At 38.4% G+C, this 16,294-nt stretch overlaps 1 protein-coding gene across 3 annotated transcripts in view; it reads left to right on the top strand.

The window, feature by feature from the left end:
* The window catches only part of Cntnap5 (contactin associated protein family member 5), a 779,115-nt gene that overhangs the window by 464,889 nt on the left and 297,932 nt on the right, over positions 1 to 16,294 (top strand). For all 3 annotated transcript variants that reach the window (XM_063258867.1, XM_063258866.1, XM_063258868.1), the window contains one exon: positions 1,614 to 1,720. In XM_063258867.1, coding sequence (XP_063114937.1) covers positions 1,614 to 1,720 — 107 coding nt within the window. The remainder of the gene's footprint in view (positions 1 to 1,613; positions 1,721 to 16,294) is intronic.

The raw sequence follows: 16,294 nt of genomic DNA, 5'->3' as shown, positions 1-16,294 counted from the left end.
GGACTATGAAGCTATCAGCGTGCTTTCTCCAAATGCAAGCCCTCTCAGCACAATTGTATGTTTGCTGTGCTGAGCAGAAAATTTCAGGTAATAAGTCTGAACGTATGCAGGAATATTACTTCTGGAATTTGAGGCAATCATTGCTAGAGGGTTTCCTACCTATGGAGGACATTTAGAGTAAATCGTTTTAGTTTTGCTGGCCTCAGATTCTCAGTGACTTCACAATGAACCCATTTATTGTGTTTTACACCTTTGTAACTTCATTATTTGCACACTCTACTTATTCAAATTTGTGAATATTTTCCCTTTGCACTTTCAGACTTATGTGAAGATTGCTTTCAAAAGTTCCAGGTTTAGCATTGCTTTTACCTTAATGTTGCTCATCACAGTTGTTAAGCACTTGCCCCAGGTTACTTGTTAGGGGAATTACTGTAGCAGTGTTAACTCAGGCGTTGCTAGGTACAAACTGCCATGCAGTGAGCTGCTGAGCCAGGGTTTGAGCTGGATGTAGATCTGTAAAGTCCACGACTTACTGAGAAGAGATAAACCTTTCCTTAATTACCAGTGTTGTTTTCCATTTTGTGGTCATACTTCTATCTTGAATTTTCACCTAATCTTGTCCCAATCTTTTATCATGATGTTTATACACACTATATGTATCAGTTTTATTGTAGTTCATTAATTTTGTAATAATAGGTTTTCTATGTAATATTCTAATGCTGTGCGCTTACCAGTTAATAGTACATGTAATTTTCATATTTTGAACAATATGCTTAAAATAACACCAACTAAGATTGATTGCTGACTCAAATTACACAAATTTTCAAAGAACTTAAATATAGTTGTGAAAATATTTTTTGGAATAGCCATATCAAAAAGGCCATCTTTTAAGGAAGGTGTTGGCACTTTTTTTCCCCCTTACTGAAGACTGAAAGCAAGGTCTTGTACAAGTGAAACAAATTTTCTACCACATTATCAGCACATATCATATCTTACTCTATGACTTTGTCTCCTTAAATTGTCCGAACTAGCCTGGAAATTGAGGTCCTCCTCAGCCTCTCACATAGCTGGAGTCACAAAGCTGTACTGCCCCCTCCAGCAATACTTCTAAAAATTGGAAGAGCTCCCTTCTGTGGAGAGAGAGGCACCATCATCTTGTTAAATTCAGGTTATGTGGTTGATTAATTTCCTCATTTCCCAGAAATAACCGTGTAGGAAGTTGCTTCATTATTTACCTGTTCCCCCTTTCCATGAAATAGTCAAACATTTTCAAAAATATAAAACTATGATCTGTATGTATTTCTCTGACTTGTGGATTCTGACCTCTTTCTTTTAACTTTAGTTTCCACATTCAGTTGCCACAGTGCTTCAGTCCTTAACTCAGGTGCCTTGTTAGGCTTTGAAGCCTGCATGACTTGGTGGTGCCAGGACGACCCACCTCTTCTGGTTGAATCACAGCACATCATTTTCATTTTGTGCAAGTCTGAGTTATGCAGAGAAATAGAGCAAATCAGTTTCTACTATTAGTTCTTTCAATTGGCTATAAGATACTTTTACGTTTCTCTTTAGTTCAACTGATTTGGTTTATTTTGCTTTGCCTTTTCTCTGATTAGGTGTTTGCCAAACTATTGTGAGCATGAAGGAAGATGCTCCCAGTCCTGGACGACCTTCTATTGCAACTGCAGTGACACAGGTTACACTGGTGCCACCTGTCATAACTGTGAGTGGATCCATAGCTACCACAGTGGGTTGGGCTGAACTCCAAGAATGCCAGTGGTCATACCAAGATGCATTCACCATAGGATGGGCTTCGTTTGTTCATTCATTGGGTGTGTGGTTTTTGAAGGAAAATGGTATGCCAAGCACTGTGGGAGGCAGCATGGGCACAGGAACAGCCACATACCTGTGGAGTTTATGCACAGCTGCAGACAGACAGGAGATGAGGTAATGTCAATACACTTGGATACACATTGATCCAGAAGTAAAATGATGTTATGGAGAGAATTATAAAGTCAATTATGCTCTCTTGCTGGGTTAAGTTATGCTTCTGTAATAAATAGAATCTCAGTGGTGTGACAAGTAGCTGTGACATAGCTATACCACACACCCATCACACCACAGCAGGGGGTCTACATTGCTACATTGATGACAGAGGTCCCACCATTTGTACTCTTGCCACGTCAGCGAGAAGAACACCCAGGGAAGTGTCCGCTAACGTTTAAGAGCTTCAACCAAACAGTGGCAAATGTTACTTCTGCCCACAGTCCACTGTCCAGATAAGGTCACAAGGGTCTACCCATTAGGACACATGATGCAGTCTTACTGTGGGATGGAAAGCAGCAGAACCTGAACATAGTGGTAAAGTCTGATGGCTCCCTTTTTAGACGTAAGACTTGGCCTGATCAGGCAGTGGGGATGTGGCAGGAGGCAAAAGGTGAAGGATACTAAGACCAAAAGAATTAATGGAGGAATAAGAGATAAGGGTCTTGCGCAGAAAGTTTCAGTCTACAGGGAAGGGACAGATCTGAGGAGTTGTGAGAAAGGAGAGAGTGAGGCAGGCTTGAGTATATGAAAATAACAAGTGGAAAATACCTGAAAAATTTGAGCCCTGATGCCCATAACTTTATAGTCTAATTGAGTCACTGAAGAAAAGCACATGATGAAGTACAAGAAGGTTGCTACTTAGAGAAGGATGTGCCAGATTCATTGGCACATTGTGAGTATCAATGAGAAAAAACATAACAGAAGGTGTTACCTTTAATTACAGGAGATTTCATGGATAACATAAAATTTGAAATTGGTTTAGAAAGAAGAGGATGGGGACAAGGATTTTCCAGAAAGTTATAAAAGCCAAGCCAAGGTTCAGAGCAATTCTGCAGGTCCTGGTAAGATTAGTTCTCACTGGCCAATCTGACAAGCTTTTCTCAGTTCCCCTGGTGCTAGCTGGCACTCAAGAATTCAGTAGGGGAACTGTACAGGCTGGCTGAGCTAGGATCAAATTCTGTCCAAGAATGAAAAAGTTCTTTGTTTGAAGATCTCTTGGTCATTTATGGCCTCTAGTATGCCTTGGAAGATAGCATTTACCAACGATGTTAGAGGGGTTTCATCAGATCAGAGAAGACATACTACACAGAATGAGATGTTGTTATTGGTGTTAGTTGCTTAGGAAAACAAAACATGATCTGGATATATAAAAAATATCTTATTTAAAATTTTTCAGTTAACCAAGGATATAGCTCAACTGCACAATGCTTGTGTGGCAAGCATGAGATCCTGAGCTCTATTCTCAGTGCTCCCCAAAAAATTCAATTAAAAATTTGGAACATTAAAGAGAAAACTTGAATGAAAACATGGTATTTAAATATTATTTACTATGCTTGAATAGGTACATATTTTTTGTCTTCAGATCTGTCTTTTGTTCTTTGAAAGATCAAAGGAGAAAAACTCATGAATTCTTATGGACTCATCTAAGGGTAAAATCACATCTAAAATTCCCAACAAATGGCAGCCTATGTATTTTAAATTTCTTTGCAGAAATATCATCTCCAAATAGCTAAGAATAATGTACTTTATCAATGTATTATAGTATATACAAAAGACTATAAAAAGATTATTTCAGTGTTTTGTAAGAAGTGCATAAGGCTGAAATAAAGAATATCCAGCTAGCAGAGAGACAAAAAAACCCTGATGAAGAACTAAGTGAAAGTGACCTAAATTTCAACTCAGTTGTATTATAATTTTCCTGTGATGCTGAAGACTTTTCTGCTTACTTTCTCCAAAAGTAAGTAGTGATTTTTTTTTGAGCAGTTCATCTTCATGGTTTCTGTGCTTCTTTAATTTACTCCATCCATCAGCTAAATATAGAAGATTTCTCTTAACAGAAGTATGATTTTGAAAACCAATGAACATGAAATGCTGATATTTAAAAGAACATTGTCAAGGTTGGTGGACAAGAGACTCCACGTATAAAGTCTTTAAAAACATCATTCTTTCATTTATTTAATGCTTTCCCATTCTCCTTTCTTTCACTTTATGTCCATCTTCACTCTGGACACCAGGCCAGAACAAATGGAATGCGCTTGAGTATCAGTGCTGCTTGGCAGGCATATCTTGGATGTTTGTGCAGTTCCACAATCTGTCTTTCCCTTAATAATCCCACTCCCCTCTTGTTTGGATGAGGGCTATTGTTTTGAGTCACTTTGTAAACTTAGTGACTCAGTAGATGCTTTCATGACTTTAACTAGCTTATGCCCCACACACGAGCCATCAGCAGCGGGAGTCGTGAAGAGGGGGTGACACCCAGCAACATCAGGTAAAAACAAAAGCAAAAGACCTCACCATCTTGCTGTTGTAGCAATGGCAGAATTCTTGGTGTTTAGGGAGGTGATTTATTGAAGCAAGCACCCATAGGCAAAAAATAAGCACCAACTCTTTTTAACAATTGTGTTAAAAATGGTACCAAAATAAGTGGCCCATGGCTATAATCTTAGCATTTGGGAAACTGAGACAGGAGGGTTCTGTCAGTTCAAGAGTAGGCTGGGCTACATAGCAGCATCTTGTCTCAAAAATTATTAAAAATTATAATTTATTGAGTGCTTTGCTGGTTTTTAAATTTCAGGATTTTTTTGGTCATGGTTGGTTGTTTCTACCAAAGTAGGATGATGGAACTGTTTTAAGACTCCTAGGATTAGGTTCTCTCTGTCTAGTGTTTACACATGAGAGTCTGGCTCTGATGCAGGACAACAGTGAACTTTCTAAGGAATAGGAAAACAGGAATCCTAGATTCCTTCGACACAGTGGGTTGTTGTTGAATGTACAGACAGCTTCACTCCACCTAGATTTTCTTTCCTCTTTGTCTATTGAGACAAGAAAAACTTGCATATGCAAGATATAACATTCCAAAACATATGTTGTTCAAAGCCACCTCTGTAGAAGAAGACTGGAGTAGGGAGGCTTACGCCTATCATTTATAAACTGCCATTGGATAGCGTTTATACCCTGTGCATAAGCTGCTAACGTTAGAGATTTTCTCTTTTAAACTTTATATTATTATCCAGATGAATAACTAAGGATAAATTTTTTTTATATTTCAGACCCAACTTTGGCTCTCAGCTTACAATTAGCACCAAAAGGACAAGTGCAATTGATATGATGGATATTGGTTTTGTGTATGCATTTAGAAGGTTTTATAGTTGAAGCTAAATTTCTACTTGAGGTATATTATGGGCATGGTGTATCATCTCTATCTTACTAGGAATCTAAATTAATATTCTGAAGAGTAAGTTTTGATTGTGAAATCTTGGTAGATAGAAGATACAGGTAGATAGATTGATAATGCAGTATAAGATAGAGAAGTGGATTACACTGTTATTTCCATTTTACAGGTGAGGACTTTGAGGTCCAGACAGGTTGCAGAACTTTCTCAGTGTTATCCAATTTGTAAATGCTAGAGCTATGACTTGAGCTAAGGGAATTTGGCTGCAGAAAAGACATACATAATCCTCACATCTTACTTCTTCTCTTAAACAAGTAAGACATTTGCAATTGTCTGAACCTGGTGAACCTTCATAATACATAAGACAGAAGATTATCTTCGTAGGATAACTGAAATGCAATTCTAGAAGACTAACATGAGAATGTTTTTGTTCTTTAAACCCCCAGTGTATGAAATGCAGTAAAATGAGATATGACTTAAAACACAACTGAGACTAGAAGGGGGCTGGCAAGGAAAAAGGTATAAAGGCAGAAATATATAGGAACACTAGTAATTCTGTTAAATTTATTTCTGAAGCCCAAATAGAATTCTTGTAGAACAGTTTCCTCTGGAGAAAATTGGAGCCCGCTTTTGATTAGTACAGAAACTTTGCTTACGTTATGGCAAAATGCATAAATACTACTTTAACAATGACCTAAAACATAGGCTAAGAACTTCTTGATATTTGCTTATCTAATCATTATTATCTTTTTTGAGCAGGGGGTAGGGAAGTTGTGAATCCTCAACCTTCCCATATGTTTATTATTGCAACCAACATTCAAGTGAGAATATTTGTGCCTGAATACCCCCACAAGTTCATTATTTATGGATACTCACTTTAAAATGGCATTATTGAATCAAAATTCTGAATACGTTTGAGTCTTGACTTGTATTTACTTATAAGAATGTATAAAATGATCACCATTTTTGAAGATAGTATTATACATTCTTTTCCAGAATTATTTAGTGTATAAAGCTATTTAATATGTTTGTACTACAGTATTTGCATACTGAATTAGAAGTTACCATTGACTCTCACAGTGAGTTCTAGATTAAGAAAGGAGATTTTTAGATGATTTGTATAGCAAGAATACAGTTATTTCCATAGTTTTTCCCAAAGTACCTTTAATTCACATCTGGTACCAGTAGCTATTCATTTAGTGGTTACTCTCACTCTGAACAGTCTCAGTAAGTGATCCAAGCACTTGCTTTTCACCCACTATATGTTTCTATTGAATGAGACTGTCCTTGGTATTCTCAACATGATAACATTCTCAGGTACCTGTTCAGGTCCCTGCACTGTGTCTCAGTTTTTGCTCATCTTTTTTCACAGCGTGTCTCTCTAACATCCTAACAATGGGGTTTCTGCTTATTTTTCAACCTTCCAAGAGAATGTTAGCTTTCTTTCTCTCCTGAACTGGTATAGTGTTTGTCCCTTTTGACAGTCAGTAGCCAGGTATTGACTGGGAACATATCAAGTTGTCTGACTATCAGACTTCACAATAGTCTTCCAGAGAAATAGCACTTTGACAGTGTGACTGGATAGATGGTCCTCTTTCTGTACTATCCTTGGGTGTTCAGAGTAAAAGTTGGGAGAGAGAAGAGTATTCTAGTAAAGATTCAAAAGATATGAGAATATCTTTTATCTCAGATTGACTCTCACTTTAATTATATTTTATTAGTGTTCTATCAAGTTGTAAAGAAAATTGGGCTCCATTCTTAACTTTGAATGACATCAGCAGATTGTCGTTTCCTGCAACTAGACACAGAGAGGAAGAAAAGATGTGAAACAAGAGGGGGGAGAAAAAAGTAAGAAAAGTGATTGTTGAATTCACGTATGCTTTTTGTTGAGACATTAACCACAGCCTGAAGTGTCACCATTATTTTTATTCTTATCAATTCTACTGAGACTATAAACTCTTAAAGCGAAAGAATGTTTTATTTTATATTTAGTGATATAAAGGATATATCGTGTAACTGAGAAATGGAAAATTAAGTAGAGAAAGACAATTCAGTGTAACCTTAGGTGGGAACACCATGAGGACAGAATGGCGTCTCCATGTCCCCTGGTTCTCTAGCCTTTTTTCTCATCCCCAACATGCGTGGACATCTACTTTTGTTGTATGCATGGATACCTAAGCTAGCTTTCCAGAGAAGGTGAGGAATTTTTCAGAATGACATTTGAACAGAGGCTTGAAGGATGAGAAGGGAGAAGAGCAAGGAAAACAGCCTTCAAAATGAGTGGAAAGTATGCTAAAGCAGAGCAGCATGCAGAGCTTCACAACTAAGAGAGGCTGAGCAACACTTGCCGTATCTAGATTTTTGAGAGGAAAAGGGGAAAGATCCCTGCAAGCATTGTAGACAAGGTGGACACAGTGACCCAAGGAGGAGTTCGTTTTTTTGTTAAGAGTTTACAGGTTTTATGTTAAAGTTTAGAACTGACTTGCTAATATTTATTTTGCTGTTGTTTGCTTTGATATCAGTTACTTTTTGAAAACTGTGATGTGTTGTAGAACATGTGCTGAAGTTGGAGGATGTGGATGCTTGGGAGAGATATTGTATTGCATTCTATTTACAACTGAGTAGGCAGCAAATAATGAGAGTCAAAACAACCTAGAACAAAAGAGCTGGTGTGAAAGGCATATCTGAAATTGGATCAAATAAACTTGGAGGCAAATTTAGCAAAGTAATGAGGAGGACGATTTTCATCTTTTTAACTTGGAGGAGTTCTTGGATGAAAAGAGAATGGGTCTCCAGACCTGGCTTGGCATAACAGTCTAGTATCAAATTCATATGTAAAAGTTTAGAAGATGTACAGTCTATAGCAGGCAAGTGAATTTGATGTGTTGTAACATCCTCACCTGTGTTATTTGGCTAATAACAGTAATCACCTCATGAAACATTAACAGTATTAAATGAAGTCATTTCTGTAAATTGTTTAGCACAGGTGTCTGACAAAGGCCTGGATCCATGTTAGCTACTATTTGAATGGATAGAGCATGCATAGCAGAGAATAGATGTATGGCATCTTTGATTCAGTGTTTTCCTGGAAGGGTGTCCCCTAGTAGCTGGACAAAACTCAAGGGGGAAGATTAGAATCAGTGGGAAAGTGGTATCCTAGGAGATAGGAAGGCAGTATTTCAGGAATAGCTTCTTCATAGAGATGCCTCTCTTGTCTCCCAGACTACTGTTTTGTCATAGTGGTGGGCAATTGTTGAATGCATGGATGGACGTTTAGAACAAAGATTGAAGTAAAGCCCAATACGGAAAAGAAACAGCAAAGAGAAAAATCAATTTTCTGAAGTCAGCCCATGCCTTTGTGGGTGGTGATATCAGGATGCACTAGAATTTGCTGTTTCCAATTGATTTATTGACTGAAGGTAGTTCAAGGTGTTGCCAGGATCCAGGTGGTCCAAAGTTTTTGCTGCCATGAGGTAATTGCACAGGACTGAATGTAAGGAGCTTGCTGTTTTATGAAGGAAGTGATTAGAGGAGGATGGAGTGGATGCAAATGGCTATGTAGAGGAGAAAATGGTTCTGAATAGAAAGGCCAGACTTCAGTAGGCAGAGAAGTCTCAGGAGGGTGTTTTTAAGATGAAAACATCAAAGAAAGGATCTGATATCAAAGTGAACATTAAGAATGGGTGACTTAAAAAACTGACATTTGTGCATCCATTTAAAGTAGCACTTCTGGACTTTAGTGTGTCATGGTTAGTAGTTCCCCCTATCTTCAAGCTGCAGTACCAGACCCCCAGCACCCTGGAGAACACGAGCTCCTGTACTATGGTTTATCCTATAACAAGCAGGAGTATGATGACATTTCAGTTATGAATTAGGCACAATTAAAAAGCATCACAATAACTAATAATAGAATAGTATGATTATATCAATATGCTGTAACATTTAAAATTTATTCATAATTTATTTTTGAAAGTCTCCATTTAATATTTTTAGAAGACTGTTTATACTAAATGAAACATCTGAAAGCAAAACCGCAGCTGAGGAAGGGTAGCTGCAGCCCTCGGGCTTTAAGACCATCTTTTACCAGTAAGTTTGACCAGTTAGATGCTTGTGGTTCTTCAAGGAACTGAGTCATCTTCACATATGCATGTCGTGTAAGAGAAAAACCTCTTGCGATCTTTATCTCAGTACCCTCTGTAAACTCCTGCAAGAAGGCAACTCAGACTTGCAATGCACACTGCTCACCTTTGTTTCCTTGGCTATATTCACATAGCACTTATTTTATCATAGTAGCAGATCGATGGCTCTAATCATTCTTTTATGGCCAAAATGCTTAAAGCCACAGAAATGGTGGAAGTGGGATTCAACTCAGTTCTAGAGGGCTTGAAAATACTTCCTCTTCACATTGTAATATCTCTAAGTGGAAGGAAGAGTACTCTTAAATATTTGATGGAACTGCAGGATTTAAAAACAAAACTCATGCACAGACTTCTTGTCAGAGAGGACGAAGTGTGTTTATTCACTTTTGAATCATTATTCCTTGTTTCAAATACATTTTTTTTTTTTATCCATACCAGGGATCAAACTCATGACCGCCTATTTGCAAGGCAGGTGCTTATGCCACTGAGCTAAATCCCCAGCCCCTCAAATACATTTCTATCACTAAGAGTTTCCCATAGTAATCTCTTACATGGTAATTTGTTCTCTCTTATCGTTTTTTCTGCTTTCTCTATAGCTGTGTCTTATCCTGTTTTAAAATATAGCTAAAGTTAACTTCAAGTAATTACATTGAATTGGCAAAGCTTGAGAAAAGTAATCAGTAATTTTGGCTTTATTACAAACCAGTGTAAGTAACAAAAGATCCCAAAATATGAGGGAAGATAATTAATTGAAGATTATTTAATTGTTGATGCTGTTTCCCTTTGGGGAATCATTGATATTTACTTTAACATTGAGGAAGAACAGTGACCACTTATTTTAATGTATTTCAATCAACAAAAGACTAATTTCCAGTGAATTGCAAAGTTCTAGTTTCTCATTTGAGTAAGAAGCAATCTGCAATATACACACATATTTGCCTAAATATATGCATGCTCATTTTTTCTGTGGCTCTGACTTGGGTTTTGATGGAATAAATTACGGACAGCATTCAATATTAGATAAACTACTTGACTTCTCTCAGCCTCAGTTGATTTCAGAGTGATTAGGAGGACTAGTAACAAGGATGCATAGAAAAAACATAGTACTATAATTAGGACTTGGCATTTCCATATTAAATCATATTTGTTATGTGTCTAAGTTACTTTTATATGAGTTTATTAGTATGTTTCAAAAAGTATATCTAATTTGCTCTCCTATGCTATCACATTGGATGACAGTAGTGACACTTTTCACTTTAGACTACAGAAATGAGTGTTCAGCTTTGGATTGTCATCAGAGGAAATCCTAATAAGCACAATGTTGTTGAGAGAAGCCCAGGATGTGAATTTGGTGGTACAGTTCAAATCTTCTCTGCCACAAATGGATTTAGGCATATTGCTCACCTTTTGTAACTAGTGGTTCCTCACAAATAAGAGTGTTGTGCATAGACTGCATATTGCAACCCAGAAATATTTTGATTTGCTCATGCTGCATGACTCAAGAGGAGTATGTTGACTCACTCTGCTGCACTGTGATCACACCATATAGTTCCCATTTCTTAAACATTTTGCAATATTCTAGCCCAGAATAGCATTTGTGTAACCATCAAATAGCTCACTTCTTGCCTAAGGTTTAGAAAACACTGAGTGTTCATGCATTACCTCAAATGACCTTCCAAAGTAGATCAGATTAAAATATAAGCAGTGTATTGTAAGGGTCGCAGGTATTTGGAGCTCTCGTATGTTGCCTTTGAAGAAATTAACAGAATTGAATCATTCAGGTTTTCATCTGGAAGAGGTTCATTGAAAGACTCATAAGAGTAAAAAACAGCAAGAGCATGTATGTTTGCTCAATATACTTTAACAATTTTATTTTAACTTGTTTAAATGTGGCTGACTTTACTGACTAAATTGTTAGAAATTAAAGAAATGCCCAGCACATTTGATTTGAATCATGCAGTGCTGAGATTTGATTGTGCAATTTTGTGATTAAATTCAGAAAATATTTCTTCAACCATTAAAATGTTGTTATCCAACAACGCCGTGACCTGCGAGGAGTTATTTCAACAATTTAGACTCACTTGTGCTGTAGTCAAGGGAAAAATAATAGAATCCGCCCCTTATTGCTATTGGGATAAGTTCATGAATCAATGGGCGTGAAATCCCTCTGACAAGTATGATCATAACCCTTCCTTATAGGTTCCTTCTCATATATCTACATCATTTTGTTCCTTCTATAACCTTGGTGAGGAATGAGATAGGTATTCTTTTTCTCTAATATACAGGGGAAAATATGAAATTCTAAGCAGTTCAAGACAAAGCACAAGGACATTCAAGAATCTAGTAGGACAAAAACTGGAATATTTTTGCTTCTTCCAATATTCTTTAGCTGTGAGATGGTCTAGCCAACATCCATTGCTGATAGTAAAATTCCAGTGCTGATTTAAAAATTTAGTTTGTGCTACTTATTCCAAAAAAGCAACTTTGATTATAATGCTAACCAGATGCCTTTAGTGGCTTTCCACTATCTCAGTGAACAAAAATTTTGGTATTTCAACTCAGTAAGTAAAGCCCTTAATGATTTATCCCACATTGGAGCCCAACTCTAGCAGCATATTGCAACTTTTCTGGTGGATTATTCACTTAGCTGGGTTGGGTTCCTTTTATCATTCCCATCTCTCCTCCTTGTATATTTTGGCCTGCTCTGTTCTTGATGACTTGTCTTCCAGGTTATTTCTTTTTGGATCCACACTGTGGTCCACCATTACGTCTGCATGAATTAGTGGTTATTAACTGCTCTGCTTTTCTCTGGCTCCATGAAGTCAGGCAATGTGTCTGTTTTCTATGCATCCCCAACACCTTGCACTAGATCTATGATATTGCCTGTGCAAAATAAATGTCAAGAGGATGAAATTCCACTTTGCAAATGAATACATTCTCAAAATATGATAATGTGCCCTCTCCATTGAGGTGAGCTCAAAGACCATAATCCACATGATAGCCCTCAGTTATTATGATTTCGCCTTCGCCACTGTCTTGGTCACTTTCATCATTGCTGAGACACAGAATCTGACACAGTGTAAAGGTATATCTTGGATCCCAGTTTTTGAAGGTTCAGCCTATAATCAGGAGGCTCTATGGCAGAAACTGCATGGTGAAAGATCTGCTCACACCATGTTCACCTGGTTCCAAGAGAGAAGGAGAGAGTGTGAAATGGAGATGCAGCTCCCCAGCTCACACCCCCAGTGACCACCTGTGGCTCTCACCTCTGTGTGTCAATTACTGATGAGTGTAGCCATCCAAGCACCTCCCAACCGCTGATGCACTATATCTTTGCAGGACATTCCTGCTCTAAACTATGAAAACCACTATGTAGAGAAACTGTCCTTTTTTAATATGACAAAAAGTCTGAGGATCCAGTTTTTTTTTTTATTCAAAACATATATCTTAAATATCTCCATATCAAATCCATATTAATGCTTGAACTAGCATATAAATCATTTTCAATTGGCACATCTCCCTTTCTATCCATAAATATATTTGGATAAGTAAATATAGGTATAAAACATAAAAAGAAAATAAAACCATCCACTGTTGTAGCAGGATGTGCGACTAAGTTTATTAGCCTGTCAGCCGCAGAGTTGTCAGTCAGCCTTCACAGGCACAGCCTTCCTGCTGGCAGCTAATAAGATGATGGAGACCCTGGCAATCACTGCCTCGTTCCTGTCTCCCCAACACCACTTCATGATGGCAGGAATACGAGGCCAGTGCCTCCATCTGCTAACACTTGATTTCATTACTGCCTGTTGTCTGAATAAACATTTGGTGGAATGGCTGTGTAGTACACTCAGACATGGGAGGCCCCAAGCTCAGGGGCCGTTGGAGAGACCTATGCCCCCTTGCTTCCATTTTTCAGGAGTCTTTTGATTAAGAATAGTATTAAGAGTTGTTCAAAAGATGGAGAAAATAAACCTATTCTGCTTTTGGTTTTGTTTTTATCCAAATGTATGCAAAGTGAGTTATTTTTGAAAATTAGGTTAATTTGTGTTTGGTTTCAGGATCTTGCAATTACCTAACTGAGTGATAGAAAAAAGAATTCAACTCTGTGCCTTTCTTACCTCTAAATATGGAGACAGCAATGTCTCTGTCTGTCTTACTTTTTGCTTGTTGCTGAGACAAAATACCTGATGCACCAAGATGGGAAAGGAAAGGTTTATTTCTTACAGTTTTTGGAGGTTTCAACCCATACTCAGTTGGCTCCAAGGCAGGGTGGCATGGCAGGGCCGCAGTTCACAGTGGCTGCAAACAGCAAGGCAGAAACCAGCAAGGGAGGGAGACACACTTTCTCCCTGCCATTACATCACATCCTGGCTCCACCCCATGTGGGTGTAGCACTGACATCATCAATCCAAGCTCTAGACAATGAACCAATCACAAATGCACAATGCAAATGCATGAGCCCTGGGGGCCACCAAAATAAAACATAACACTAAGGATAATTTTGTGATTGAACAACAGATCACACTCAGAGCTCAGGATTCAGTGACTGTAGGAGTGACTAGAGTAGAGCCTATCTTTGTCAACTCCTGATACATTTTGGTTTAATATTAAAATCTTATTTCTGTGATTTAGAAGGCAGCTTTGAATGTGTTTTCTTACATCCTTTCCCGAGTCCATCATCCAGAAAGATAATACCTCCTATCTCTGTGCTTCTCTGGTGGATTGTGAAATCTACCACCCAGCTTTCCCTAGGAAGTTATATGTGAGCCCTCAATGGTTTTACTGCAGAGAACCTGCCATTTATGTCTTCCACAGACAATTTTAAGGAGGTCTCTAAAGAGGGAACACATTATCTTTTTTTCCCCACTACTATCACACCTCGGTCTCTGACATGAAATATGATTGCAGTGGGCTGCATGGTTCCTGAAGGTACTGAGCAAGTACTTAGGAAGTATTCATCAGGCTGGGACACTTACTGTATTTAAGTAGCACACAATGTACTTGTCATAATTTTATTATGCCAGTTATAACTCATCCTCAAATCAGTGAACATAATTGGATCCACATTTTGTTTGTTGATATGTTAGGATTTCATTGATATTGATTTTCATACAGCACCAGTTCTTGTAAATCTCTCTTCTTTTTGAAGAACTCATGCATGCAACTTACATTTATACCAGGAGTGGATAAATAAGTACAAGAGCAGCCCTCCTGTGGCAAGGGGCATTCAAGTAATTGAAGATATGATTATGAAATATTGGTCCCTGTGTGTCACTACTGAGAGAAGGTGGAACCCTTAGGAGGACTGCTGGAAGGTCCTTAGACATTTAGGACATGTCCTTAAGGGACTGCGGGACCCCATCTTCCTCTCTCTTTACTCTCATTGTTTTTGATATAAATTGTTCTGCTTTGCATGTGCTCCCTCCATTAAACTATCTCACCACACACAAAAGCAATGAGCGCACAATCGTAGTGGGAACCTCTAAAAAATGACGCCAAATAAACCTTCTCTATAGATAACACAGATACCCTCAGGCATCACATTGCAGTGACAAATAGATGACAAACATATCCTCAGTTCTTAGTTTCATCTTCAGAATATGCTGAGCTTTTTAATGAGGGCCTCCTCGATGTAAGGCTAATCACAAATGTCTCAGTTACTTTCTTATTACTGAGATGCAGTTCTCATCATCTATAACTTAAAGTAGGAAAGGTCGAAATTTGCTCACAGTTTGTGGAGGCTTCAGTCTGTGGTTGGCTGACTCCAAGGCAGGGTGGCATGATCAAGGGTAGATTACTCAAGGCAAGAAAGACAAGAGGAAGAGTTCAAGGAGGAGGGAAGGAGACAGATCCTGTCAGGCCACATCCCAGTGGCCACTTCCTCTGACCACACTTTACCTCCAAACATCGAACTGAGCTATAAATTCATCATCCCTGATCCAGTCATCCCCATATCCCCACCTATGAATGCAGGAGGCTTTGGGAGGCATCTAGATAAAAACCATAGCAACAGGCAAGGGTGGGTAACAAGAGCAAAATTTATGGGCTGCTCTGAGTTTTGTTGCTGTCCAAAATAGTTTCTTGCAGCTTCAACCAAGTAATTGATTTTTTCTTTCGGTAGGAGTGCCTGGTTTATATGACAATTTGTGTTTGTGAAGGGAACAGGTGTCCCATGTCAGCCTGCTGGCTTCTGTTGCAGCACCCATCCTGCAGAAGATGCCCAGCTTTCCCGTGTCGGTTAGGGGGACAGTTCTACCAGCTCCAGGAAGATTGCCAGCAGGTCTTGGGGTTCCCAGTAGATGTTCTTGTCAGCACGGCCTGTGTTAGACTGAGGATCTGGCTTTCCATATAGCATATGGGGAGAGGCAGGGAGAGATGAGCCTTCCTGGGCTGCCACCTGCTCCTAATGTAGGGTCGGGAGATGGCTGCAGCGAATAGAGATACACTGCCACTGCACTTCGGATCCTAGGTCCCAAACTGAATTACCTCCCTCCTTCCACATTCCACAGTTCTCTTTGGTTGCCTCTTCTGAAATTCTGTAGGCTTATGATGCAACTAGGAAGAAAAATTAGAAATAAAAGGTTCTATGCCAACTTTTCTGGACTTGAAGTCTTTTTCATAGATTTTGGTAACTTATTTTATAACAATTAAGAACCAACTCTAGACTCCTGTCTTTGTTTATTTGGTGCCAGGAATCAAATCCAGAGCTCTATATGTGCTAAACAAGTACTGTACCACTCTCTAGACCTCTAGCACTTTAAAAACTAGCTTTTAAAAGTAATATGCAGTATTTCTTTTGTGACTTGAAAGGATGCTTCTTGCTACCTTGCCCAGTCTGATTTTGAACTCCTGATCCAAAAGATCTTTCTTCTTCAGCCTCTTAAGAAGATGAAAACACAGGCAAGTAGCATTGTGTCTAGATGAATTTTTAATGTTGATT

Source organism: Cavia porcellus, unplaced genomic scaffold (assembly GCF_034190915.1).
Source record: "Cavia porcellus strain 051 isolate PalLab524CR breed Dunkin Hartley unplaced genomic scaffold, mCavPor4.1 scaffold_12, whole genome shotgun sequence".
Taxonomy (NCBI): Eukaryota; Metazoa; Chordata; class Mammalia; order Rodentia; family Caviidae; genus Cavia; species Cavia porcellus.
Note: the sequence above shows the minus strand (reverse complement) of the source record. Positions and strands in the feature narration are given on the sequence as shown.